Source organism: Onychostruthus taczanowskii, unplaced genomic scaffold (genome assembly GCF_017590055.1).
Source record: "Onychostruthus taczanowskii isolate IOZ18803 unplaced genomic scaffold, ASM1759005v1 scaffold176, whole genome shotgun sequence".
Taxonomy (NCBI): Eukaryota; Metazoa; Chordata; class Aves; order Passeriformes; family Passeridae; genus Onychostruthus; species Onychostruthus taczanowskii.
Genome location: NW_024498973.1, coordinates 578,039 through 603,923, shown reverse-complemented (window position 1 = coordinate 603,923; position 25,885 = coordinate 578,039). Strand labels below are relative to the sequence as shown.

Below are 25,885 nucleotides of genomic sequence, written 5' to 3'. Positions count from 1 at the left end.
GAAGCTTTGCAAATAATTACCTTAATTAGACATCATGTTTCCTGATTATTCCCATAAATATGGGTGAGTTGAGAGGGCCAGGGAAAATCCTTCCTGGATAAATTGTTGGGGGAATTATTTTTTTAATCTGTTGGAGCAATTATTTTTATAATTAATCACAGAATCTCCGTGTGGTTTGAGTTAGATGGAACATTAATCTCGTTGCACCCTCTGCCATGGGCAGGGACACCTTCCACTAACCCAGGTTGCTCCAAGCCCCATCCAGCCTGGCCTGGAACACTTCCAAGGATGGGGCAGCCACAATTTCTACAATTTCTCTGTGCAACAAACAATATTGCCCTAGTGGGGTTTTATTAAAATCAGGTGATGGAGATAAAAGGAGGCCTGTGCTTGTCCTTGGTGCCATGAATGAAACACTGTTACTGTCACCTGCCTGCAGCCTCTGCTTTGGCTCTGGGAAGGCTGATGGTGTTAATTTGCTCCTTTTCCCTGTTCCCTTCTCTGCAGCAGCAGCAGGAGATGCTGGCCATGAAGCATCAGCAGGAGCTTTTGGAGCACCAGAGGAAGTTGGAGCAGCACCGGCAGGAGCAGGAGCTGGAAAAGCAGCACCGAGAGCAGAAACTGCAGCAGCTGAAAAACAAAGAGAAAGGGAAAGAGAGTAAGTGGCCAGAACACCGCTGCTTCAGGTGTTGACAGGCAGATGGGAGCTGTGAAGGAGCCTCAGAAAGCTGGAGGAACCTCCTTGAGGGCACGGGGAGCTTGTGGGAATTGAGGGGAAGAGAGAAATGCGTTTCTCTGCTTTATCTTCATTTTTGTCTCACTAAATGCCATTTTAGCATTTTTCAAAAGGAAGCGTATCCTCTCTTGCCTTGATTTAACATTTTTTGAAGTATTTTTGGCAGCATTCCTAATGGAGGCAGAATATTAAGCCCATAAAATACACCAGATGCACGCTGCACTCCTTTTCTCTTTCTGCTGCTCTGAATTTCACTCCTTTTAAGACATAGTCGAGTTCACAGCTCTCCCCTTTTTGAAGCATTTCCATTCATGGGGGGATTTTTTTTCAGGAGGTTACAGCTTGTGGGTGCCTTCCCCTCTCTGTGTCATTATGCACTTGAGGAGATCATTGTGGCCTCACAATGTCCCTTATCAGAGACACTCTGGGCTGCTTGTTCGGGCTTTTTCTGCAAGAGAATGGGGGGAAAATATCTCAAAATACCTCGCCAAGTTGTGCCATCAACTCCTCAGGTCTGATTTCAGATGAGAGAAGTGGTGGAAGGAAGATGGGATGCTGGCTGGGAACTGGGAATAAGATAAACCTCCGAGAAGTTTTTCAGTAAGATAAAACTGGGGTCTGGGAGACCTTTTTAAGTGCTAGAAAGAACAGAGGTTCAGAATCCCTAAGCATTTCCTCTTCCCCCTGCTGCTCCCATCAGCTGTTGATGTTTGATCCACGTGTTGCTGGGCGTCTCCTCATAACCAATACCTGGCCATTCTCATTAAAGTAATCTGGAAAGAAATTAAAATGACTGAATCTCTGGAAAATGGAAGCAAAGCATTTTTTGGATGAAACACAGAAGTGTAGAGGAAAAAACCCAGAATTTGGGGATGTTAAGTTGAAGATCCTGTTCCCATGGCTACCATTTTATTTTTAATTTACTTTTTATTTAAGAAGTGCTGTGGTGTAGAATCATTATTGCACCTCAGTGCTTAAGGATACTTAAGTTATTTTTTCTCACATCACAAAATTTGGCAAAGAGAAGCTAAAATTGTCCTGATCTGAAATATGAAGAGTGTGAGAGAGGTGGAGTTTGTTCTGCTTCCTTGTTAACACCTCTCCTCTGGAGCCAGGCTGGGGGAGCTGGGGGTGCTCACCTGGAGAGGAGAAGGCTCCAAGGAGAGCTCAGAGCCCCTTCCAGGGCCTGAAGGAGGTCCAGGAGAGCTGGAGAGAGACTGGGGACAAGGGCTGGAGGGACAGGACACAGGGAATGGCTTCCACTGGCAGAGGGAAGGGATGGATGGGATATTGGGAATTAGGAGTTGCTCCCTGGGATGATGGGGAGGGGCTGGCACAGGGTGCCCAGAGCAGGTGTGGCTGCCCCTGGATCCCTGGCAGTGTCCAAGGCCAGGTTGGATGGGCCTTGGAGCAGCCTGGGACAATGGAAGGTGTCCCTGCTGATGGCACAGAGTTGAAATTAGATGAATTAGGGTTCCTCCCACCCCAAAGCTCTCTGAGGTTCTATGATATCTTTGAGTAAAAGTAAGTAAGGTAAGTAAAAGTGTAAGGTAAACCTTACACTCCAAAAATACTGAACTTCAAGTCTTCTAAGCAACACGTTTATGCCAACCTGACAGAACACAGCCAGGTTTGGGTGTTCTAAGGATGCTAATGGATTAAGGATGACACATCCTGGAGGGAGAAGGCTTTCAAGCATGGATTTGTCACCCCTTCTGCTACTCAGGAATTTATCTGCAGCTCTTCGCTTGAACTTTACACCAAACTGGTGTTTGTGGAGCTGGTGAGAAATGTAGGTCTCCAAAAAAAGGGAATTTTCTCGCTTTGGTATTTGAACCATTTTACAACTCCAGGCAGAGCCTTGTGGGAATGCTGCAGCTCCCTGCTCTTGGAGACAGCTCAGGAATTGTTCTCCCAGCATGTCAAACGTCACCTTGTCATCGAGCAGGAGGGCGCAGGACACGAGAACATGGCAGGGTGATCTTTTCATTCTTGTTCCCACTGGAGCCAGCAGCTTCCTTGGTCTTTTCCTTTCCTCCCAGCCCAGATATTTTCCATTGGAGCTCCTGCCTTACGCCACGGTGTGGATGAACCATCATTTTCCACGTGTCCCCTTGCCAAACTTGGGATGCATTGCTCCGTCAGGAGTCCTGCCTGGGAGTCTGGGCTGTCAACCCGATGATCACTGGGATCCATCATGGCAGGGGAACAGCCTGCTGTCCATTGTGCAGGAAATCATGATTAGGGATTACACAGTTGACATTTTAGCTCTGCAGAATGACTGACTCCCTTTCTTTAATGTTTTTCTTTTTAATGTTAGGTTTTCTATCTGAAGCCAGAGATCTGCGCGCTTGTAAATGAAGCGAAATGTTGCGTCGGTTGTGGTGTGCACAGAGACTTGGGAACAAAGAGGTCCCTGTTTACAGGAGTTTTCAAGACAAAACCTACACACGAGCCACTGGGCTCATTCCCCTTCTGCTTTTAGATGTGACATTTAACAACTTGAGGGTGCACAAGACCCCTTTTCTTAAATAACTTTGGTTCAAAGAGAGCTGGGATACCCCGGACAAGTGCTTTATTCTGAGTGTGCTTCTATGCAAGTGTAATATCCTCTTCTGGTGAAATAAACCCAATTTCATCTGTGTTTTCAAACATAACTTGTGAATCTGTGCCAAACTGAAGGGATAAAAAGGGAGAGCTCCTTACTGCAGGTGCTTTGTTCTTCTCTCTTTGAAAGCAAAGTTCTTTTTTTTTTTTGGACTGGAAATGAAATATTTTATTTGGGATGAATTTTAGAAATTTAAAATTCCTTCAAGTACGTGAATTGATTTAATAACCTTTTTTGATTTTTGTTTTTTTAATCTCAGGTGCAGTGGCAAGCACAGAAGTGAAGATGAAATTGCAGGAATTCGTGTTAAACAAGAAGAAGGCTCTGGCCCACCGGAATCTCAACCACTGCATATCCAGCGACCCTCGCTTCTGGTACGGGTAAGTGATGCTGGGCTTTCTGCAGGGCTCAGCCAGTGCCACCTTTATCCCCAGTTCCCTGAGGGAATACACCTGATGTGCCTGTGGGGTGAGCTAGAGCAGTGACAGGATCCCTGTGCATTCCCAAAATGCGCTTTCCAGAGGGTTCCAGGGTGAGTGGTTTTGGTGGCTGCTGTGGTGGTGTCACGGCGCTCTGTGTGTAGAGAGAGGTCTTTGTGTCGTCTGTAATCCACAATTATCCAAACTCACAAGTTCTACAGTCAGAGATCAGCTTTTTTAAGTCTTCCAGCTTCTCACCCAGGATTTGATCCCACCTGCTGTTATAAAACTTGAACTTTAGTCAAATGAGGAATAGTTTTTATGTTCAGGAGCTGGAGTTTGGTGATCCTTGTGGGTCTCTTCCAGCTCAGGGTATTCTATGATTCAGTGAATTCCTGCAGCTCAGGATACTTAAACTTTGCATTTTAAAACTTTTAACACTTACTGGTATTCTTAATATCTCAGACTTGGAAGTTTTGTTTACTTGGCTCTTACTGGAAACATCCAATGGGTCCAGTCTGCACTTCTAATCACAACTGCCCCAACATCTCCGTTTTCAACTGAAAATATTCAACTGCAGGTCTCCAGTTTCAATTTCAGAAATCAACTTTTTCATTGTACTAAAGACAGTTAGAAATTTGATGTGACTTGGAAGTTTCCACTGCTATGATTTTGTCACTGTCTTTATTAAATAAATAGCCAAAGTGCTTTGGATATTGGCTTTAGTGACCTCAAAATTCATGAAATTTTGAGTTACAAAAGTAATTTCATTTTGCCATGAAATTAATGTTCAGGCTGAAGTACTGACAGTGTTTTAAGTCTTAAGAAATGAACGTGTGTAAAGAGAGGATGAGGTCATAGCCAAAAGATGTTTCCAAATTCCAGAAACTGAGCTGCAATGAAATTTGAAAGCTATCCCAGCTCTGAGCCAGTACAGAAATGCTGATGTGGAGTTGGCAGAAGAATTCAGATGTTATTGGAGGCAAAGTGAGATTGAGCAGCTTTCATACAACTCTGAAAATCTAATCTGAGACTTGGGGATTTCATTAAAGGTGGTTGAAGACTCTGAGCCTCCATTTCTTTAAGGGATGGTTAAAATAACAGTTAATGCAGGAGTGGTGCAAGGTCAGCTAGAATTCAGGGTGCCCAGAGAAGCTGTGGCTGCCTCTGGCTGCTTGCAACTGGTCCAGGCTAGGCTGGTTGGGGCTTGGAATAGCCTGGGATAGTAGAAGGTGTCCCTGCTACGACAGGAGGAGGAATGAGATGAGCTTTAAATCCCTTCCCATCCAAACCGTCCTGGGATTCTCTGTGATGCAAGGCCAGGGCTGCTGCAGGTTTTTAGTCACGTCTTGTTTGGGGTTTCAGAATGTTGCCTCAGCTGATGCTGAGAACTTTCTGAGCACCAAAGTGTGGTTTGGGTTTGTTGTGGCACTTAGGCATCCTAACACCCCTTCCCTGTGATGCTCCAGGGATGCCAACAGGCAGAGAGAACACAAACCATCGCACAAAGATTTCAGGTCATACCATCCCCTCATTTTCCATCTGTTCTGTGGTGGGGTGAGGATTGTTATTCTGTATTCTAACCCAAGATGGACAAAGCCTTGGGGCTTCACAGCTCTTTCTCAGTGCTGAATTGTCCTGCTGAGCCCTCAAGGAGGGCAGATGGCAGCAACACAGGATTTTTTAAATGCACCCTTCACTTTTTCAGGCAGAAGTTGAGGTTTTTTTTTCTTTCCATTCTATTAATTTATTTTTTTTTCAAAAGGAGAATCAACCTTTAAATTCCTGACATATTAGTATTTATTTATATGGCATCTCATAGGTTACCAGCTGAGCTCTGGAGGCATTCCTGTCCCCACATAGCTGTGCTGTGATGCACTTGGGTGGTGGCTGGGTTGAGCACATGCGAGCGGGGCTTGCAGGAGATCCACTCCACGCTCCCACTGTGAGCAGGCCAGGCCATTAAGTGCTAGCAGATGCTGGGAGAGCCTCTTGAAGCAACACGCCTGGTTTTAAGCACTTCTCTTGGTCTTATTAAGGTTTGTGAATTCCTTTTTGGTCTTTTTTTTTTGGTTTGTGTTTTGTTTTTTTTTTAATTGAAAGCATTGCTTAAGGAAAAAAAAAGTCTCCTAAGAATATTGAGCACCGTGATGGTCTGACGTCAGTGGCTGTGACAGGAAAAATGTTCTGCTGGCACAGAATCACAGAGGTATTAGAGCTGGAAAAGACCTCTAGGATGATATCCCAGCCCTGGAAATGCTCGAAGCCAGGTTGGACAGGGCTTGGGATGGTGGAAAGGGGTGAACAAGGTGGTGTTTAACGTCCCTTCAAGCCCAAACCACTCTGGGATTTTGTGATAGGCAACAGTAGAGGAGGTTCTTTGGAACTGCATTGTCAGACTGTCCCTCCCCTGGATTTTAAACCCACTGGGCAGCCTGGCTCCCAGGAATTTCTGCTCTCTGTGATGTCCCTGGGAAACTGTCAGCAGTGCTGGGGAAGCAGCCACTCCATGTGCTAGCAGCTATGGAAGGGAGTTTAACTGAGTATTTGCATGGTGAGGAGGTAGAGAGGTACAATTATACTTTAAATTGCACATTAAATTATACATTGAATGATCCCAACATCCATGGGTGTGAACACAAAACATTGCAGCACAGGTACACATGTATGAATGTATATTCAGTGCACCTTGCTGAACATGATTGAAGGATGAAATACCAAATAATGAAATCGTTAAGGTTGGAAAAGACTCCCAAGATCATCACTCCAGCCTTTCTGTCTGTGCACATGGGTGTTTGAAGGAGCTCAGGGAACAGGGGATGCCTTGAATGAAGGGATGTGCTTTCAGGAATGTCTGCAAGCTCCGTGCAGTGTCCAGTTTCCTCTCCTCCCAGAGCTCTGACATTCCTGAAGGGGCATGCAGACCAGGGCATGCTGCTGGAAGCAGCGTCAGACCCCAGTCCTGGAGCCAGGGAATGTATTCCTGTTTGCAGAGCTCAATATCTGTCATTCAGCAGCCCTGGAGCACATCTAAACAGGCCCTTTGAATTCCTGCACATTGCCTGACAAAGGGTTGAAAATAGCTTCAATGTATTCGATTGTGCTGCATAGGTCATGATTTAAAAAAAAAAAAGTAATAAAAAGGATGAAAAAAAAAAGGTCTGTTCCTCATATAGAGCCAAAAATGTCATTGTGTGACTCGATGGGGCTCAGGGCTCTCAGATTACAGCACCCAGGATTCCTGGGAGTGAAACATCATTCCTGGGAGTGCTGCCTTGCCATGGAATGAGCAGATCCTGGAAGAAAAAGCCACGTCTCTTCCCAGGAGGGATTTTTTTTTTTTTTTTTAGTTTGTCTCTGTTTTGATTGCAGGTGAAGATTGAAGTGTGCGTGGGGGCATTCAGGGGTGGGGATGTGGCACAGCATGGGGTAGGTGTGGGAAGCACAGCCCTGCAAGAGCCCCAGAAATAATTTTTCTTTATGTACAGAGAAATCTGGATAATGAAGAGGGAGGATTGGGAAACCACAGTCATTCATACTTCCACAGAATCCCAGAATGGTTTGGGCTGAAGGGACCTAAAACCCATCCCATTCCACCCCCTGCCAAGGGCCTGGACACATCCCACTAGAAGGTCTGTGGGAGTAGAAAATGTTGATGTTCAAATAAAGTTTGCAGAAGGCTACTTTTCTTTGTAATTATACAGAAAAGTCAATGTATTTTCCTAGTATTTCATTAGCCCCTTATTTTTTGAAGGCTTTATCTTGCAGTGGAATTGATGCTCTGGATCTCAGCAGCCAACTTCTAAGTTGAGCTTTCACTCAAGAGATTAGTACTGCTTGAGAAACCGCGTGAATTTGTGCAATTTTCAGCTGGGAATGGCTCCTTTTGGTTCCTTGAAGAACCTTTGTAGGAGAATATTTTCAGCTTGGTTTTTAGGCAGTACAAAATTTCAAAAAGTTTTTTTTTTTTTTTTTCCAATGCTTGCTTTCCATTGTCCCAAATCCATTAGTATTTAGAAGAAATATGGGGTTTAAATTCTATTTATTTTATTTATTTAAAGTGAAGTTGTGAGAGCCCAGTGAGTGTCACCTGCATGGCTAAATCAGTCGTTCTGCTGTGGAGCTGCTCTGCTGGCTGGAGCCTTCTCCCAGGCTGGTGAAGCTCCTGAGAAACAGCAAAGCTGGGCACAAGTCATTAAGCAGGAAAGATGCAGCCAACAAACTGGTAGGAGGCTGAGAAAACTCATTCATTATTTAATATCCTCAGCAAACAGACTGTAATTTACTTCCAGCAGCCTGCTCAAACAAAGCCATAAATTATCATCTTGGTGAAGTTCAGCTGGAAAGGTGCTGAGTGCTTTGGCCCCATCTCTGCTGAGCTCCTGGGATGAGAGGACAGGCAGGAGGAAGGGCAGGGGGCCACCTGTGTGCCATGGCTGCTGCTGGCCAGGTGCAGTGCTTCAGCCTTGGACTCTGTCTGCTGAGCCTGGGGTTTATTTTGGGGAGGGAAATGGTTCAACTTGTGCTGAAGTTGAGATGTCACCTGTGCTGAGATTCAGGAACAAGATTTAGCAAAACCCAGCCCAGGTTACTGTCTTAGAATTTAAAGTTATGGTTAAATACCTGCATGAGCTGAGCCAAGGTGGAGTCTTATGCTGAAAGCTAAGTTAATTACCTTCCTGTGTATTGGATTTTAGTGGATTTTTTTGTAGGAGTGTCCAGGAGGAGAAAGCCTTTGCCCCGTTCCCTACTCCCTGAGGTGACATGTGCTGCGCTCGTCCCCTCTGCGTGTCACCAGTGTAAAGCTTGTCCCTTCTTCTCTTTCCTTCTGTGCAGGAAGACCCAGCACAGCTCTCTGGACCAGAGCTCCCCACCCCAAAGCGGCGTCTCCGGCACCTACAACCACCCAGTCCTGGGCATGTATGATTCCAAAGACGACTTCCCACTCAGAAAAACAGGTAGGGCTGCCCTTCTCCCTCCGTGCTGCCCATCCCTGCCGCCACGGTCAGCCCTCTGGTCTGATTTTTCCTGAAAAAGAAGGGATGCTGCCAAAAAGCTGGATTCCAGGCTTGTTTCCCAAGCCCCCTCTCCATCTGCTCCCCCTTCACCTGTCTCTGTGCTCCCAGTGTTCCAGGGAGCCTGGGGCTGCTCCGGGATGTGTGAGGAGTGTGGGAGACAGCGGAGCCGCATGTCAGAGTTTGGGAGATGTTTCCCCAAACCCAAAGCTCTCACAGAGATCTGCGTGTCTCCAGCCCAAGTATGTTTGCTGAGTGAGAAAAGTACCGAGAAAAAGTTCATTTCTTGAGGGATTTGCATTTTATGTACAAGTTTGTACCTGAGGTAAATAAGGAGGTTTGTGCCAGGGCGAGCACCAGGGTTTCCTGCGAGGGTTTGGTTCACACCTAGACAGTTCTCTTTCAGTCTGGCTTCTCCCTGCACGGTGGCTGAGCAGGTCAGTTATTCCTCAAGCCTGTATTATGTAAACCAGGTTGTTTGGCTTGGCTGTGGCCTCAGCTCCGTAGTGCATGCCTGAGCCAGCACAGCCTGGGCTCCCAACCCGCCCAGCTCGGGGCTGCTGCCTTTGGGGAACAGCTCTGCTATGAGAGCTTAGCCTCACTCAGGGAGCTGTTCTGCTTACTGGCCGTGCTGGGAATCACTTCAGGACAGCAAAAAAAGCTTCTCTGGAAAGATCGCACAATCATTAAGGTTGGAAAAGCCCTCAAAGATCATCCAACCTTCAACCAGCAGTGCCAAGGCCACCTCTAATCCATAGCCCCAAGTGCCACATCCACAGGTTTTTTAAACACTTCCAGTGATGGTGACTGACCATTGCCCTGGACAGCCTGTTCCAATGCCTGACCAGCCTTTCAGTGATGAAATTTTCCCCTTTTGGAAATGTCTCACTAGGAACCATAGCACCTGCCCTGCTGGATGGAGTCCCATCTGTGCAGTTGTCTCTGTTCCCCCTTGGGTTGGCTGCTTGATGACTAACAAGCACTTCAGCTGCACAGGAACCCAGTCAAAAATTGGCTCCAAGATATGGGCTTTCCCTGGGAAAGGCGCCCCTGTGGCTTTGGGGGTGGTACTTTTGACTCTGCCCTTTCTGGAGGACTCCAAAAGCTGAGCTTAGAAAACTGGATTTGCTGAAGGACAGGGCATCCTCTCCTCTCTACTCCTGGGAAATGGAAGAGCTTCCAGGCTTCCCTGGGGATTCACAGCATTTCCATGCAGTGAAGCATCCCTTGGCACCAAACCTATCACTTAGGGCCTGTGGGCAGCCTGATTCCAAGAGATTTTTAGCTTTTTCCTATGCCTTGTGATGCCAGGTGATCCGTTCCTACCCTGTTAGCGTTACCACAATAAAAATGGGCTTTGACATGCTCCCAAACCTGCCTGGCTCGTCACCTCAGGGCACCTTGTCAGACTGGCTTTGAGCAGCAGTCGCCCTTCTTGTTCCCAGTGTCCTGGAAGGGAATGCCTCCTGCAGGAGGAGGAAGACAACTGCACATCTCACCCTGTGCTGCTTCCCAAACTGGGATCTCACCAAAGCTCCTGCTGAGTGAACTCCTGCTGTCAGACAGGGGGAATTAAGGATGATAAATGGAGCTAATCACATTATTAAAGAGTGGAAGCTACCAAACCCATTGTTGTTTTCCAGCAGGAGGACGTTCAGCTGATTTTGGTTTGCCAGCATGCTGGCTCTTGTTTTTTTTGGGCACCAGCATCAATCTCCTGAGCACTGCTCTGGGATACAAACAAGTTCACTTTTGTAAGGTTCAGGGGAGAATTTTTTTCTTTTTTTCCATTGTTTTCTTTTATTTTCCTTTTAACGCAACAGCACGTCAGGCTCTGGCACAGCAATATCCTGCAGAATTCCCAGTGCCAAGAATGTTAAGTTGCTTGGAGAAGAAAGGCTCCTGAACAGTCTGGTGTAAACAAAAGGCAGGGAAGGCTGGAGCCCATCCTAAATAAAGTTCTTTATTACGGGTGAGCTTTTCAGATTTTTGGCACCAGGCAACGCTCTGGCTTTGTGTTGGTAATTTAAAACCGCCATATCGTGTAGTCCAATTTTATTAAATTTGATTAAATATTTGCAGCTCAAATAGCAGAACCCATCACAATACAGCTCTGATTACCAGGGCTGGAATCCAACCAGCACCGTTGCTGGGGAGAGGGCGGCTTAGGGGGTGGTGGGAAGGCAGTTGGAATTATCATTTCTCCCAGCCTGCAGAGCTGGGAGCATGTCCTGCAGGTTGAGACATTTTTGGGAAGAATAAATATTCCTCATCCCTGGAAGTGTTCCAGGCCATGTTGAACAGGGCTCGGAGACCCTGGGATAGAGGAAGGTGTCCCTGCCCATGGATGGGGGTTGGAACAAGGCGAGTTTTAAGGTCCCTCCAACCCAAACAATTGCATTATTCCATCAAATTTGCCATTTCCCTGCATTTAGCAATACTCTGTGTCTCTATTCTTATTTCAAGCATCCTGATGGTCACAGGTTATGGGAGAGGGAGGATGTGCAGGAAAGATATCTTCAGAGTGCTTGAAAGCCTTCAGCAGGGGGAACAGTCAGCTCCTGCAGTGTGCTCCTGATGCCTCCCATGCCCTGAAATCCAGCTCTCTCTGATTTGTTTTCCTAAATTATCCTCCAGTTTCTTGGCTGTTTGGTTTCAGCGTGAAATTGTTTTCCTGGTGCAGTTACTAATTGCTTGAATCCTGTACTTAGCTTGGCTGGGGGATTGATTTCACTCTGCTCCCTCTCTCCAAGCACTTTGGGGCTCTCCCTTTTTTCACTGATCTAAGGTCATTTTGGTTGGTGCTGCTCCTGCCTTTGCTGTTAAATACCTGGATTAGCACAAGGATTTTTATTTCCCCTTCTGGGGAGTTTACTTTGCTCTGTGTGGGATTTAATGTCAGAGTTTTGTTGACAGCTTTTGAGAGGGGAAATTCTAAGTGACCTCTTCTGCTCCCAGATCAAGATTGGTGTCTCCCAAACATAATAACATTTGTTATGTGCTGCACTGGGATCCTCTAAGGAAAGTCTCTGGAGAGTCCTTATGGAGTGATTTTAGACTCTGGGTTGGGACAGCCTGTTTTGGTAATCCCAAGAGCTGTTTGTCAACACCTTTTGTGGAGCTGCTGAAGTGGGTTTTAGCAGAGCTTTTCAGTTTTGCATTTCCAAGGAATCGTGTCCTCATTTTCTCCCCAGGAACGAGATTGTTGATGGCATTCCTGCTTTCTGAAATTTGAGCAGTGGATGTATTAGAACGTGCTGTTACTTAGAAAGCTGACACCACTACCATCATGAAGATTTAAAGGGAATTATTTCACTTCTTAGCATGCTTTTCCTCTTGGACTTGATGATCTTAGGGGGCTTTTCCAACCTAAATGATTATGTGACTCCATGGTTCTTTTTCCATGCGGAAGAAAGGAGCCTGAGAGAGGAAAGCATCCAGCATCCTGTGATGTTGTTGGTATTGCAGGAAACTGGAGTTGTTTGGGTATTATTTGCTGTCCAATAATTTGCAGCTAAGCAGGTGAAATTGGTGTGAACTTGTTGCATTTAGAAAGTAATAAAAGGGAAAATGAAAGGGTTTGTCAACAATTATAATGCTGCATTTGTCAAGGAAAGCGTAATGTCCCTCTGAACTGGTTCTGATTATTGGAGTGTTTGGAGTAGTTTGTTTTAGGACAAAAGGTTGTTTGGAAGAAAATAGGCTACTCAGAAACCCTGGTGTAATGTGGGAGTATAATCCAGAGGAAATCTTGGAGCTCTGTGTGGCATGGAGTGTCACTCCAGTTCGAGAGCATCTCTGCCTTCCCACCCACGTTGTCCTTCCAGCCAGCATGGAAGCCTGGCTTCCCACAGACCCACACACTGAGAGGAGGCCCTGACCCCCAGAGAAATCTCTGTTGGAAATACCCTGTGCTGCTCCAAGTGGAAGATGTCAGTCTGTCTGATCCAAAAATAACACTTAGCTTGGATATTGGGGAAGATTTCTTCCCTGGGAAGGTGGTCAGGCACTGGAACAGGCTGCCCGGGGCAGTGGTGGAATCACCATTCCTGGAAGTGTTCAGAAAATGGAATGTGGCACTGCGGGACAGGGTTTGTGGTGATGATGAATTGATGGCTGGACTTGGTCATCTCAGAAGTCTTGTCCAGCCTTAATGATTGTAGAATTGTAAATACACTTCTTGCGAGTGGTGCACCAGAAGAGGAAACTCTTCCAGTAGGAGACCAAACAAAATCTCGTGGTTTAGTGTCACCTTTGTGGGATCCCAGTCACTCAGGAAACCCACCCTCCTCCTCCTTGGCCCTTGCAGCTCCATCTCTGCTTCCCAGGGGCTGCCAGGGGCCTGCACTGTTCATGGAATCCCAGGATTGGGTTGAAAGGAAACTCAAAGCCCATGCCATTCCACCTTGCCATGGCAGGGACACCTTCCACTGTCCCAGGTGGCTCCAAGCCCCAGTGTCCACCCTGGCTTGGACACTCCCAGGGATCCAGGGGCAGCCACAGCTGCTCTGGGCACCCTGTGCCAGCCCCTCCCCATCATCCCAGGGAAGAATTCATTCCCAATATCCCATCTACCCCTGGCGTCCTTCAGCTTAAGCTCCCTCCCTTCATGGAGTTTTCTTATGGATGTTAGAAGGGAGACAAGATCATTCTGTTGGCTTTTGCCTGACTAGTAAAGCTTTGGCTAGAACTTACAAATAATAATAATAATAATAATAATAATAATAATAATAATAACAACAACAATAAATTAAATAAATTAAATGCATCCCTTTCCAGTCCCCACCTGCTGAAATAAACATGTTCAAGGACTGGGAGCAGAGGTTTCAGGCTGCATCGTTTGCTTTTATTCCACAAATGTAGATGGGCAGTGGGGACAACACAAACTCTGCCCGGGACTTGGTGGGGTTTTGACTTCCACAGACTTAATGTCCAATTAGTTCAGCAGCTTAGGGGCTGCAATTCTAGGAAAAAAACAATGGAAATGACATAAATGTTGGAAGAATTGGATTACATGGGTCCTGCTGCACACAGTGATGTATAAGAGGGGTAACTTGGTTTGGAGCCTGTGAAAACCAGGGAAGCTTTTGGCTTATGTTCTGGTTATTAATTTACTTGGAGGAAAACAAAATATTCTTTGTATAAATCCTTATTATAGGCCAAATTAAGTATGTCAGTGCTTAAGAAATCCCACTGGCTTTGTGGGAGCTGACTCAGATTTGGACACGGGCTTCATTTGTTTGCTGGAGGGGAATTTTTCTAATTTTATGGCATTTGTTTTAATACTTCACCTGGAGATGTAGAGGAGCAGTAATTTTTTAACTTAGGTTTGGTAGTTTAGTCTCCAGTTTTTAAATTCACTCAAGTTAGGAAGGCTTTGTTTGGGCATATTGCCTGGCAGGGTGAATTTGGGGAGATTTCCAGTGGAATTTGTGTTCCTGAGGCAGCATTGAACCTGCATTGACTGTCAGGTATTGATGCTTCTGCATTGTTTAAATTCCTGTTTTACACTTGTGAAAGACAGCTCTCTTCAGCTTTAAAATATTTTTATTATATAATAGTTTAAGAAACCATGTGAACAAGCCCAAATTATTTTACTATAAAAGAGGTTTTATGTAAATTCTGTGAGTTTGAGGCTGTGCTGTGCTGCCTGTGCTGAATTTTAATTCACCTACTTTGGGCTCTGGAGCACCCAATTAAAGCCGTGTAGGGATTATGCTCTCTGAGGTCCTGATGCCATGTTAGATTTGGGATTTTATCTGAGGGATAAACAATAAAATCAGAGCAGGGCTTTAAATAGACCTTTTGGTGTTTCGAAACTCGATCCTCTAGCAGAAGGGGAAAACACAGAGTGATTTTGTCTTAAAATAGTTTAATCTGACAAATTCCAATACGTTGCTTTGGCAATCACTTACGCTGGAGGTATTTTCTCTTTTAAAGCTGTCATTTTCTATGCTTGTTCACCTCTTCGTTGTATGGGAGGAGATTTTTATTGTGGCTTAAAATACAGGGTGTGTTAGATAATCTGTGACCCCAAATCTTTTGTTTCCCTACCCATTTTTAAGGTGTTTCAAACTGATTCCTTCTGTGTATTTAAAAGCCACTTAATTAATTGTGTGTTCCCAACAGAAACCATCCCTCATCTGAACACCAAGAATTAAATTTGGGCTGAAATACAGTTTTTATTTCCATGTTCTCCTTTGTCAAAGGACAGATCCTTCCATCAGGTGTGGCATAGGCTTAGATTTCCTTGATTTAAAATGGGCATATCAGCATCCAGCTGTGGCACCTTCCCCTTCCACAGAATCCCAGAGTGGTTTTGTTGGAGGGGACCTTAGAGATCATCTCATTCCAGCCATGAGTGTGGCATCCAGGCAGCTATTAATGCTCAGAAATTGGGACAAATTAAAGCTGGGAATGTAAGGATGTGGGATGGGATGTTAACCCAAACACTGCTTTTAAACTCATGCCAACTTCTGTTTCGAAGAGAACTCAGAGAAGTTGCTGCTTAGAGCCTGAGCTTGTGTTAGAACTGGTCCAGTCTTTAATATTGCCCTGGGAGAAGATTTGCATTCAGTCCCTGGCTATTTTAAATGCAAATTCTCTCTCTGGAAGATAATTCCCCCCTTGCTAATGCACTTCATTCAGCATTTGAAGCATCATCTTGAGGAAGCACTTTTTTTTTACTGCTCCCTTTATCTCTTGCTGGCATTTTCCTGTCCAAAACATTCAGGAAAAATCTCTTTCCTTTCTTTTTTTAATTTTTCTTTCCCCCCAAAATTCCATCAAAGGGCTGTGTTGATGACTTAACTTCAAACATTTGATCTTGAATTCATCAGCCTTCTGATTTTTCGAGCCCTGCAATTAATGTGGACAGGCTCGATCTTTGATGTGACCTGGTGGTCAAGGGAAACATAGCTGCAGCCAGACTGAGTTAATTCAGATCAGTTTGTAAACGCTGTTTTAATTCTCCCAAAGAAATGTAGATCATTTGCCCTGGAGTGTGTTGGTTGGTAATGGAGCGAGCACAGGATTTGCTGGTTCAAAGGGATTAAGCAGTGGGGCTGTTGAGGAAGGGAAAGGATGGGGCTGGTTCTCTCAGCTCTGTCAGGAGCCCTCAAACCCTACAGCAGGTGTTTCACTCAGGGCTCAGGAGATCAGAAAGCTCCCAGAGGAAATAATTTTGCAGGAGGAATGTTGAATTAAAGCTTTGTGACCCTGATGGAGATTCAGTAATGCATGTGCTGTCACTGGCTGTCCTGGCCCCAGGGCCACTGGGGCTTCCCAGGAGCTTTGCCTTGGCTTTTTGGGATCTCAGGATTTGTGTTTTGGAGGGAGTCTCTCAAAAGCGTGGTGCACACAAGGCTGTGGTCACCGGAAGTGCATCCACACCTGCCCTGGGCAGTCTGGAACTTCCCAGGTGTGTTATATGCTGTTAGGTAGGGTTGAACTGTGGGGCTGTGATGATGTAACCCCAAGTTGCTTCCCAAGCAAACAAACAAACCTCCTCCTCCCTGGCAGTGGCTTTCCTTGGCCACGCTCTCTTGCCCTTTCCCTTGAGTTGACACTGGCTCCAGCTGACACAAGGATCCAGCAGGGAGACAATCACCTGATTTGCTTGTGGGGTTTGATTTTGGTGTTTTCTTTTCCCCTGCCGTGGTGTCCCTCCCTCAGCCAGCTCACCCTGGGGTTGGATGACTCCAAGGGTGTGGAGCTGCCTGTTCCAGCAGCACATAAGATAACCAACAGCAGCATCTCAGCTGGCTCAGCCATTCCCCTGCTGGATCCCAGCAGCTGGGTTTGCTGCTGGGTTAGGCACAGGTGGGAAACTGCACTAATCCTGAGTCTGTGTCTTCGTTCGGAGAAGACTTTGCAGGATGATTATTATATTTTTAAGTCAGATGCCTGTAATTGCTGTTGTTGAATTCAGACATTGCATGAGCTGGGACCTGTTTGTTATATTAAAAATCTGTGTTCCAAATATTTGTTAGCAAATTACTTAATTTAATTTAGCTTCCTGCAAATGCTTGACTGCAGCCAACTCAACTCAGTTCAGCTCAACTCAACACAACTCAGCTCAGCTCAACTCAGTTAAATACAACTCAGCTCAGCTCAGCTGCAGGCTCAGTAAAACACTGAGCACTGAGATGCTCCTAACACTGTTTCCTTTGCTGGCCAGCCTCTGAGCCCAACCTGAAGCTGCGCTCCAGACTAAAGCAGAAGGTGGCTGAGAGGAGGAGCAGTCCCCTCCTGCGCAGGAAGGACGGGCCCGTGGTGACGGCGCTCAAGAAGCGCCCGCTGGACGTCACAGGTACGGCGGGTAAGTGACAATTCCTCAATCCTTCACCCCCTTCTTTTCCAAAATGCCTTCCTGTCTCCTTTGTGTGCTTCAGCAGTGCTGGAACCAAGCTGAGGACACTGGAATTGTCCAGCCTGGGAAGGCTGAGGTCAGGCCTCGTCCCCATCCGCAGCTCCCATCTCTGCTCCCTTTGACTAGGGACACACCTGGAGCTCTGTCAGTTAGGATGGAAAATAGGAAAAGGTTCTTGACCGAGGAGTTTCATACATACAGCTGTATTAAACTTTTTTTTTGACTACTCAACTGACAATTTCTTGTTGAAAAGTCCTGTTCTTCCAGGACCAAAGTTTGCAAGTGGGATCAGAGAGAACATGATGAGATTACCATAAAGTTAATTCTTAGCACCATCTAGGGATGTCTCTGTGTAAGTACCACCCAGTGACAGCTTTGCCAGGCTTGTCTGGCTCTGGGGCACATAATCATCACTCCATCAAACTCAAAGTGAGCTCCCTTTAGACAGCGGGTGGGATTGGGAGACCCTGGGATGCCTCAGCTCTTCTCTGTATCAGAACCTCTCTGTTTGCAGAGGGGAAGGAGGATTTCAAGAGCTAAAAGTTGTGGAATCATAAAATACCCCAAGTTGGAAGCCACCCACCAGGATAATCCAGTCCAACCTTAGGCCTGCACAGGACACCCCAAAAATCCCAGCCTGTGCCTGAGAGTGTTTTCCATGAGTTCTGGCAGCCTTTCAGATCTGAAAATCCAATTTCCTTCGCTTACACAATGCTGTATGGCACATGGCTCCTGGGATAAATCAGCCTCTGCTGGCTGACCATTTTTCCCTGCAATGACTTCAGAAATGGCAGTGGAAGCTCCCATTTCTCACTGGCATGGACATGTTCAGGAAGCCAGCCTGGAGCCTGTTGGAAAAGTGTCTGAGTTGTCATGGTAAGAGGGGTCTTTTAAATGGAAAATAAGTTTTAAAAACAGTCCCACTTTGTGGAATAGAAATTATGTTTAATCCCTGAAGAGCACAGGGGGTTCTGGTGGGACATCTTCCACTTGATCAGGTTGCTCCACCCTGGTTTTGAGCACTTCCAGGGATGGGGCAGCCACAGTTTCCCTGGACAGTTTCTCTATCCTGTGCCAGGGCTTTATCGCACTCAGAGAGAAGAATTTCTTCCTACAATTCCCTCTAAGCCTGCCCTTAGAAGCCATTCCCCCTGTCCTGTCCCTCTAGGCCCTTGTAAAAATTAGCTTTTATTCCTCCTGGAGCAATGAGGGGCCTGCTGCAGCCTCAGCCACTGCAGCTGCTGGGATATTCTCCTGCTGCAAAATGGTTTGGGATGAGGAAAGTTCAAAAGAAAAGGTTTGAATGTTATTAACCCTCCCAAATAAAAGGAGGAACACTGGCAGCTGTGCCATAGAGCAGGTGAGAGATTTTCTGAGGGAGGTCTGATGCAAGGAGGTGCCTTTAGGGTTAGAGGGAAAGAGGGGGAGAAAGGCACTTCCAGAAGAATGAAGCAGAACAACTCCGACATCCTCCAGTCTGACCTCTTCAAGCCTTCCATGCCTTTTATTATCTTTCAATCATATTTCAAGTTATTAATACACTCTAAGAGAAATCCCCATGGGGAGAAGACTTAAATATGCTGAGTAGGTACTTGGATAAACCATCTGAAAGTGTTTGTTGGTATTTTAAGAACCCTGGGAAGATACAGGGGGAAGAAGGGGGGGAGGAGGAGGAGGAAGAGGGCAGCTTTCATCCAAAACAAAACTTGAGGGGTTGTTATCTGTCTAAATACCATCACAGAGATGGTTTCTAATGTTACAAGTTGGTTTTGGATGTGTTTTTCAGACTCTGCATGCAACAGTGCTCCTGGATCTGGTCCCAGCTCTCCGAACAACAGCTCCAACAACATCAGCACCGAGAATGGAATCGCAGGATCAGTCACGAGTATCCAGGCAGAGGTACAGAGCCTCCTCCCTCTGGTTTGTAACACCCATCAGCTCTGGGAGGGTTTGAGGACTAAACCACACAAAAGGAAAAGCCTGACTTGTGACTTGGAGCAGACTTTGGGAATTACCTCTCAGCCTGGAGGATGCCTTATCTGTTTATTAAATCTGGTTTGGACCAGCTCACAGGCAGCTTGTGGTAGCTTGCAGTGGTTTTGCAGTGAGGAGAAAGTAAAAATAAAGGGATTCAGCAAGGTCAAAGGCAAGTATTTTAGTGTTTGGGGACTTTATTCCTGTATATAGGGTGGACTTATTCTGTGCAGTAGGCTGGTCTAAATATGACCAAACCATAATTGGATTAAAGGGAATGGATTGAAACTTTTCTTCCACAGCTGGGGATCTGAAAGCTTGGTGCCATGTGCTGGTTTATAATCCCATAAATTTTCACCATCACTTGAGGCATTGCTGGATGCCCAGGGCAGGGTGAGGTGGGGTTGGAGTGAGCACAGCAGCTCCTGTGTTCAGGGATCTGGAAGCCAAGCTTTTCCAAGGGGTCTGGGCCATGTCAGCTGGCTCCCACTATAAACTGTGCCTCTAGAAAACCGGTGTGGTTGTCTGATGTTACTGGTGCATTTCTTTTCATCCAGCTTCCCATTAGCTGTTCTCCCCATGAATAGAGTCTGTCTTAACACCAGGGCTCCAAAAACAGGCTGGAGCTTGTTCTCCACAAATATTCCTTTAGAATTGAAAAGGCCTTCTGATGGTGGAAATGTCAGTCCTTATTGCTTTCTAGTTTTGTACAGATTTGCACTTTATTTTTTTCTAATGTAGTGTAACAGTATTTAATATGGGGAACATGCCTCCTTCTCCACCCTCTGCCCTGCCAAATGATGCAGCAGACATTCCAGCCACTCTAGTCCATAGTAAACCTTACAGATTTAGGTAATTAGTGTGAAGATTAAGGTGTTGGGAGGTGGGGGCTTCACTTGTCCCAGGAGGATGAGCACTGAGTTTTGGTCTTGCTGATTCAGGAGCTGTCAGTCTTGTCTGTCCTTAGCAAACTGCAAATTCCCAGTTGCTGCTGATGGAAAAACTGGTGGGTTTGACAATTTTTTTGTGGCATAAACAGAGCAGGCAGCTTCCCCAAAATCCATGCAGGGCATTGGAATCAGGTGATCTTTAAGGTCCCTTCCAGCCCAAACCATTCCATGAAGTCAGAGTGAGCTCCTGCAGGTAAATGAAGCTGGAGCATCCTCCTCATCCTTTTGATTTTTCAGGTTAATAATTAGAGCTGATCATCTGGGACTAGACCACCAACACCTAATCAAATGGACACTGACCACAAGAAAAAGTCTTTCCATCAACTGCTTGTAGTGCAGTTGTAATTTTGTGACTTAGGCTGAGGCACGAGCAGTACAAATGATTTGGGAAAAAAACCCTGTCCTGCCCAAGCCTTTCCCTTTCCCAAAGAAAAATAACTCTGCTTTTTATTTCAGCATTCATGTCATGTGATCCCAGCTGATGCATTGGCCTGTATTTTGGAAAAAAAAAAAAAAACCTGGGGCTTGGTGTCTTTAAAATTCTCTTCTTCAATATGAGTTGTATGACCTGGGAGCTCAGGTGTTGGAGATTCCTTTAATACCAAAATAACCAGGATTTCCCATGTTCCCACCATTAAATGTTTGGAAATATTTGAGTGTTTCTGAGAAGATAATGCTGTGTTGCATTCTTAGCTTCATGTTTCATTTTAAATGAGAAGTACATCTCACTGCTCCTAAGTTTGCTGCATCAGCCCTTGAACCAGGTGTGCTGGAAGATGGTGCCCAAGTTCATTATTTGAGTGTCTTCAATGGGGAAAGACTGCAGCCCTGCCTCTTTTGGAGCAGACACTTTCTGTTTTGAAATACTGTTTTTAAAGGTTTTTCCCTCTCTGAAAGGCACACAACATTCATTGCCATTGTAGTTGGTACTAGGCTGTAAAAACTCCTGGAGTACGGCTGCAGACCGTGCATTGGGAAATGGCTGTGTGCAATTCAGCCCAGAGATGGGAGCTGTGTGTTTAAAGTGGGGATGATAATGCTGCCAAATCCCATATGCTCAGAGCATCAAGCTGCTGTGTTCGTCTCTCCTCTGTTTTCTACATCAAACCCCCAGGAGAGGCTTTGAGGCACAACTCCAGAGTATTGATTGTTCAAAGGGAAAATTAGTGTAGTTTTGTTTCATTCGTGATATCAGTAAAATATTTCATTCCTTTGCTGACAATAGGTATCTTATTTTCAATGGCACACTGACATTATGTAATTTAAATTAAAGCAAAATTGCCAGGAGTGCTCAGAAATCACTTGGAAGGAGAAGTGTGTGGGTACAAATAATCACATGGAGAGTCACTTTAGAGAGAAAAATGAAGGTTTTTTTACAATGAATCTGTTAAAAATAAGGCACAGGCTGCCCAGAGAAGCTGTGGTTGCCTCATCCCTGGAAGTGTACATGGTTGGCTGGATTTTGGGTTTGGAGCACCCTGAGATAGTGGAAGGTGTCCCTGCTCATGGCAGGGGTGGAACAGCCAGCCCTTGAACAATTCCAGGGATGGGACAGCCACGACTTAGGTGCAGATTGCCCTATAATAAAATATTGAGTTAAACAAAATCCCCCTTTTTCACAGCAGCACCTGAATTTAACAGGCTTCTGTAGAAACCTTCTTGAAGTCTAAATTCTATTTATGTTGGAAAATCACCCGCAGAGACCTCAGGGTGATCAGAACATCGGTTTCCTAACAGGAGAATCAGGCACTTTATTGTAATTTTTATAATGGCTTTTCTATTGAGTATTTCAAATCAGTCTTGTTTAGAAATTAAAGGTATTTTTGCTAAAGTGTTCTTGCTTCAAATGCCTGTAAGATAACTGAGCAAATCTTGCATTTCACCCTGAAAATCAGGAAATAGCTCCATAAATGCAACCTTGAGGCTTTTGGATGAGATTTTTAAGTCTGATTTATGCTAACACACGCTAGTAAATAACATAAATTGTCTGTTATTTGCTAAAGAGAAAAACAATTGTAAAGCTTTTCTTTCTTTTTTTTTAAAGATAATTGGTTTTACCTTTAAAAAGGCAAATGCTTGAGAAGGGCAAGTAGCAAGGGAATAGCATGTAGCTGTGTCAGGGGAGGTTTATGTTGGAGATCAGGAAAAGGTTCTTCCCCCAGAGAGTGCTGGCACTGCCCAGGCTCCCCAGGGAAAGGGCACAGCCCCAGGCTGCCAGAGCCTGAGGAACATTTGAACAATGCTCCCAGGGATGCCCAGGCTGGGATTGTTGGGCTGTCTGTGCAGTTCTGGAGACTCTGTGTCCCCTCCTGCTGCCTTGTCCTGGTGAGTGCTGTGTCCTGGGGATGGGCTCTGGGGATGGGCTCTCACCAGGGCCCTGTTCTCCCTCTCCTTTCCAGACCAGCCTGGCTCACAGGCTCGTGAACCGCGAGGGCTCCGTGACGCAGCTCCCGCTCTACACCTCACCCTCCCTGCCCAACATCACGCTAGGACTGCCTGCCACCGGCCCTTCCAGCGTGAGTGGGGCTGGGGTCAGCCTCTGGGATGGCAGCAGGGTGGGGATCAGCCTCTGGGATGGCAGGGGATCAGCCTCTGGGATGGCAGTGGGGCTGGGATCAGCCTCTAGAATGGCAGCAAGGCTGGGATCAGCCTCTGCAATGTCATCAGGGCTGGGATCAGCCCCTGGGCTGTCACTGAGGCTGGGATCAGCCTCTGGACTGTCAGTGGGGCTGGGATCAGCCTCTGGACTGTCAGTGGGGCTGGGATCAGCCTCTGGGATGTCTCCTAACCCCCTGTGCCCCGTGTGTTTGCAGGCAGGACAAGCGCAGCAGGACGCGGAGAGGCTCGCAATCCCAGCCTTACAGCAGAGGATCTCCTTATTCCCTGGCACTCACCTCACTCCCTACCTGAGCACTACAACGTTGGAGAGGGATGGGGGAACTGCACACAACCCTCTCCTGCAGCACATGGTCCTACTGGAACAGCCAACTGCACAAACACCCCTGGTCACAGGTGAGCACTCCAGGGGCAGCACTCGAGCACCTGGAAAAGAGAGCAAACCAGCAGGGATCTGTTGGGTTGTTTTCAAGGCAGCCTCTAGGTCCTGCATCACCTATGCATCCTGCAGGTAGAACATAAAACCTTGGTTTGTTGATTCATTGATTGGTGGTGATTTTTCCACAATCGGATCTCCCACCTCATTTTGATGAGATGAAAATAGTGTTATTCCATCAGGACAGCAAGGGTTGGTTGATAAAAGTTGAGAACTCTATTTGACCAGTTCAGATCAAAGTGAGGGCAAAAACATTGCATCTTAACGACTCCTGTTTTCCATGGATGGTTTCTATTCCATGAAAGTATGAAAGGCACGCACTTAGAAAATCACAGGTTAAAACACTTCCTTTCCATCATTAATATAAATAGCAAAACCATGGCAAAAGCAGCTGCCTCCCAGCAGATTGTATATGTTTGTGTGCGTTCCCTTTCCAGGATGGTAATTGCCGTGAGTCACTCGCGGTGCTGGGTTTCACAATGAGCTACCTGTGGGAAGGCCTGTGGCTATAAATAAGCTGGATTTAAAGCATTAATTCCCACTGGGATGCATTCCTGGTTTCCTGTGTGTGGTGCTGGGACAAAGGATGTTCTGCCTCAGTTGCTGACATGTTGGTTTTCCTTCCCTTCCTTCCATTTCTATTGGAAGTTCTTGGGAGGTGTCAGCCCCTGCAGCTCATGGCTGGTTGTACATCCAGACTCCAGGAATGTCCACGGGGTTGGGAGCACACAGATATGGGGAGGCTGATGCAGAGAAGTGTGCTGTTTGCTCCCTTCAGTTTCCTGCATACTGTGTTTGCTTCCAAGCAAATTCCTTCTACTCCACCTGCTCCGTGCGGGGCTTTCCGAGCGAGTACAATATGTTACAGCCCAGCACTGAGGAGAAGGAGTCAGCACAGAGAAACAAGGAGAAATACACGTTCCAGAGGCAGCAGCTGAGAGGCAGCGAGCTCACACGTGGTCCCCAAAGCCTTGAGTGTACCGGCTGCCAAGCTGCAGCTAATATTTGGAAACTCCTTGGAAATAAAATGGAGTTTATTAGGATTCTGCTGGAGAGCCTTGAGCTCTGGAGGTGTTCCCCTGACAGCTGCAGAATTGGCCATGCTGGCTCTCTCTGGGCTGGAAGGTAGACATGGCCAGTTTGGGAAGCTAGACTAGAATTCCTGTGCCATTCCTCTTGGGAATGGTTACTCTGGGTAGTATTCTCCATGTTGTAGTACATGTCCTGATGTTCCTTATCCCTGATGGAACATACGCAGGGCTTGCAGCAGCCTGGGATAGTGGAAGGTGTCCCTGCCCATGGCAGGGGGGGGAATGACATGAGTTTTAAGTTCCCCCCCAAGCCCAATCGTTCCAGGATTCTGTGAACATGGTGTCTACTGGAAAGCTTTCCCAGGAGCACCTTGGCCATTGCCTTGGAGGAACGTAGTCTTCCAAAATATCCTCTGCAAGCTCTGCTGTCTGATTTGAACTTTTGGGAGGAGCAGCTGTGCTCTCAGGGAAAAGGAACACATCTTTCCCAATTATCCGTGTATTCATACGCAGACCTGTGTGTGTGCACACGCTGACATCTGCAGAAACATGCATTTATAAAATCAAATACCCTTTCACATGATCCCTTTCAGAAAAAGCAGAGAGTGGGAGAAACTCTGTAAGCCTGCTGAGAAAAGAGGCTTTCCCATGAGTCAGCTCCTTCCACGTAGGGCATTTCTGTGAATTGGTGGGAAAGGAGGTCACATCCTGGGACACAAATGCCAAGGTGTTTCTAATCCTCAGCATCCAGCTGGCTGCAGACATCTGGGCAGCTTCTCCCTCTCCTAAACCAAAGCCTGAGGAGAGCAGAGGGCTTCTTGCCCAAAAGTGACTGCAGCCCTAGCCATGCCAGGGAGGCAGCTGGTTCCTGCAGCTTGAATTGAACCTGGGATCAGTCCCCAAACCAAGGTGAGCTGTGAGGTTTAAACTCCAGACCACTGTGGTCTCATGTAGCAACAGAAAGGTCAGTAAGGTGTTGCTGGTTTCAAGAAATCAGATGTTTCCAGAAGGTCTCTGAGTCAGCAGGCAGACACAGAGCTCACACCAAGCAAAGCATTGCTCTGTGCAGTGGTGGTTAATTTATCTGCTCTCTCTCAAGGCAGCTCCAGCTGTAGATGGCGAGGTGGCTGGGTTTGGCATGGTATCACTGTCACCGTCAGCATTACTCAACAGCCATTTTCTCCCTTCCTTTCTTCTTCCTTTTGTTTCTCCTCTGCTGTTTTTTCCTCCATATTATCTTCAGACTGGTATCTTTCAGGACTGCCCCTGCACGCACAGCCCCTGGTGGGTGGAGACAGGGTCTCCCCTTCGATCCACAAGCTGCGGCAGCACCGCCCGCTCGGGCGCACCCAGTCTGCTCCCCTGCCCCAGAACGCCCAGGCCCTGCAGCAGCTGGTGATCCAGCAGCAGCACCAGCAGTTCCTGGAGAAACACAAACAGCAGTTCCAGCAGCAGCAGCTGCACATCAACAAGGTAGGCACAGAGCTTTCAATGCCTTTTTTCTTCCACAGCAGCCTCAAGTGGGGCCTCATGATTTCGCGGTCTCTAGTGCAGGTGTATTTGTGGGCTCTACCTCCAACATCCTTGGGCCTCTCATGCTTGGAACTCTCTCAGGCATGACAACACCAGGATGTAGTTGTGAGGGAAGTTACCTGAAACCCTGAAACATTTGCTGAAAGGCTGAGAGACTTAGGGGAGTTCACCTGGAGAAGAGAAGGCTCCAGGGAGA

General features: G+C 46.5%; 1 protein-coding gene across 12 annotated transcripts in view; it reads left to right on the top strand.

Annotated features, from left to right (window-relative positions):
- The window catches only part of HDAC4 (histone deacetylase 4), a 170,913-nt gene that overhangs the window by 104,381 nt on the left and 40,647 nt on the right, over positions 1–25,885 (top strand). For 7 of the 12 annotated variants that reach the window (XM_041400239.1, XM_041400235.1, XM_041400236.1 and 4 more), the window contains 8 exons: positions 508–658; positions 3,604–3,724; positions 8,600–8,721; positions 16,958–17,098; positions 18,936–19,048; positions 22,473–22,589; positions 22,887–23,085; positions 25,400–25,629. In XM_041400239.1, coding sequence (XP_041256173.1) covers positions 508–658; positions 3,604–3,724; positions 8,600–8,721; positions 16,958–17,098; positions 18,936–19,048; positions 22,473–22,589; positions 22,887–23,085; positions 25,400–25,629 — 1,194 coding nt within the window. The remainder of the gene's footprint in view (positions 1–507; positions 659–3,603; positions 3,725–8,599; positions 8,722–16,957; positions 17,099–18,935; positions 19,049–22,472; positions 22,590–22,886; positions 23,086–25,399; positions 25,630–25,885) is intronic. The other 5 variants (XM_041400233.1, XM_041400230.1, XM_041400229.1 and 2 more) reach the window with 5 other exon arrangements.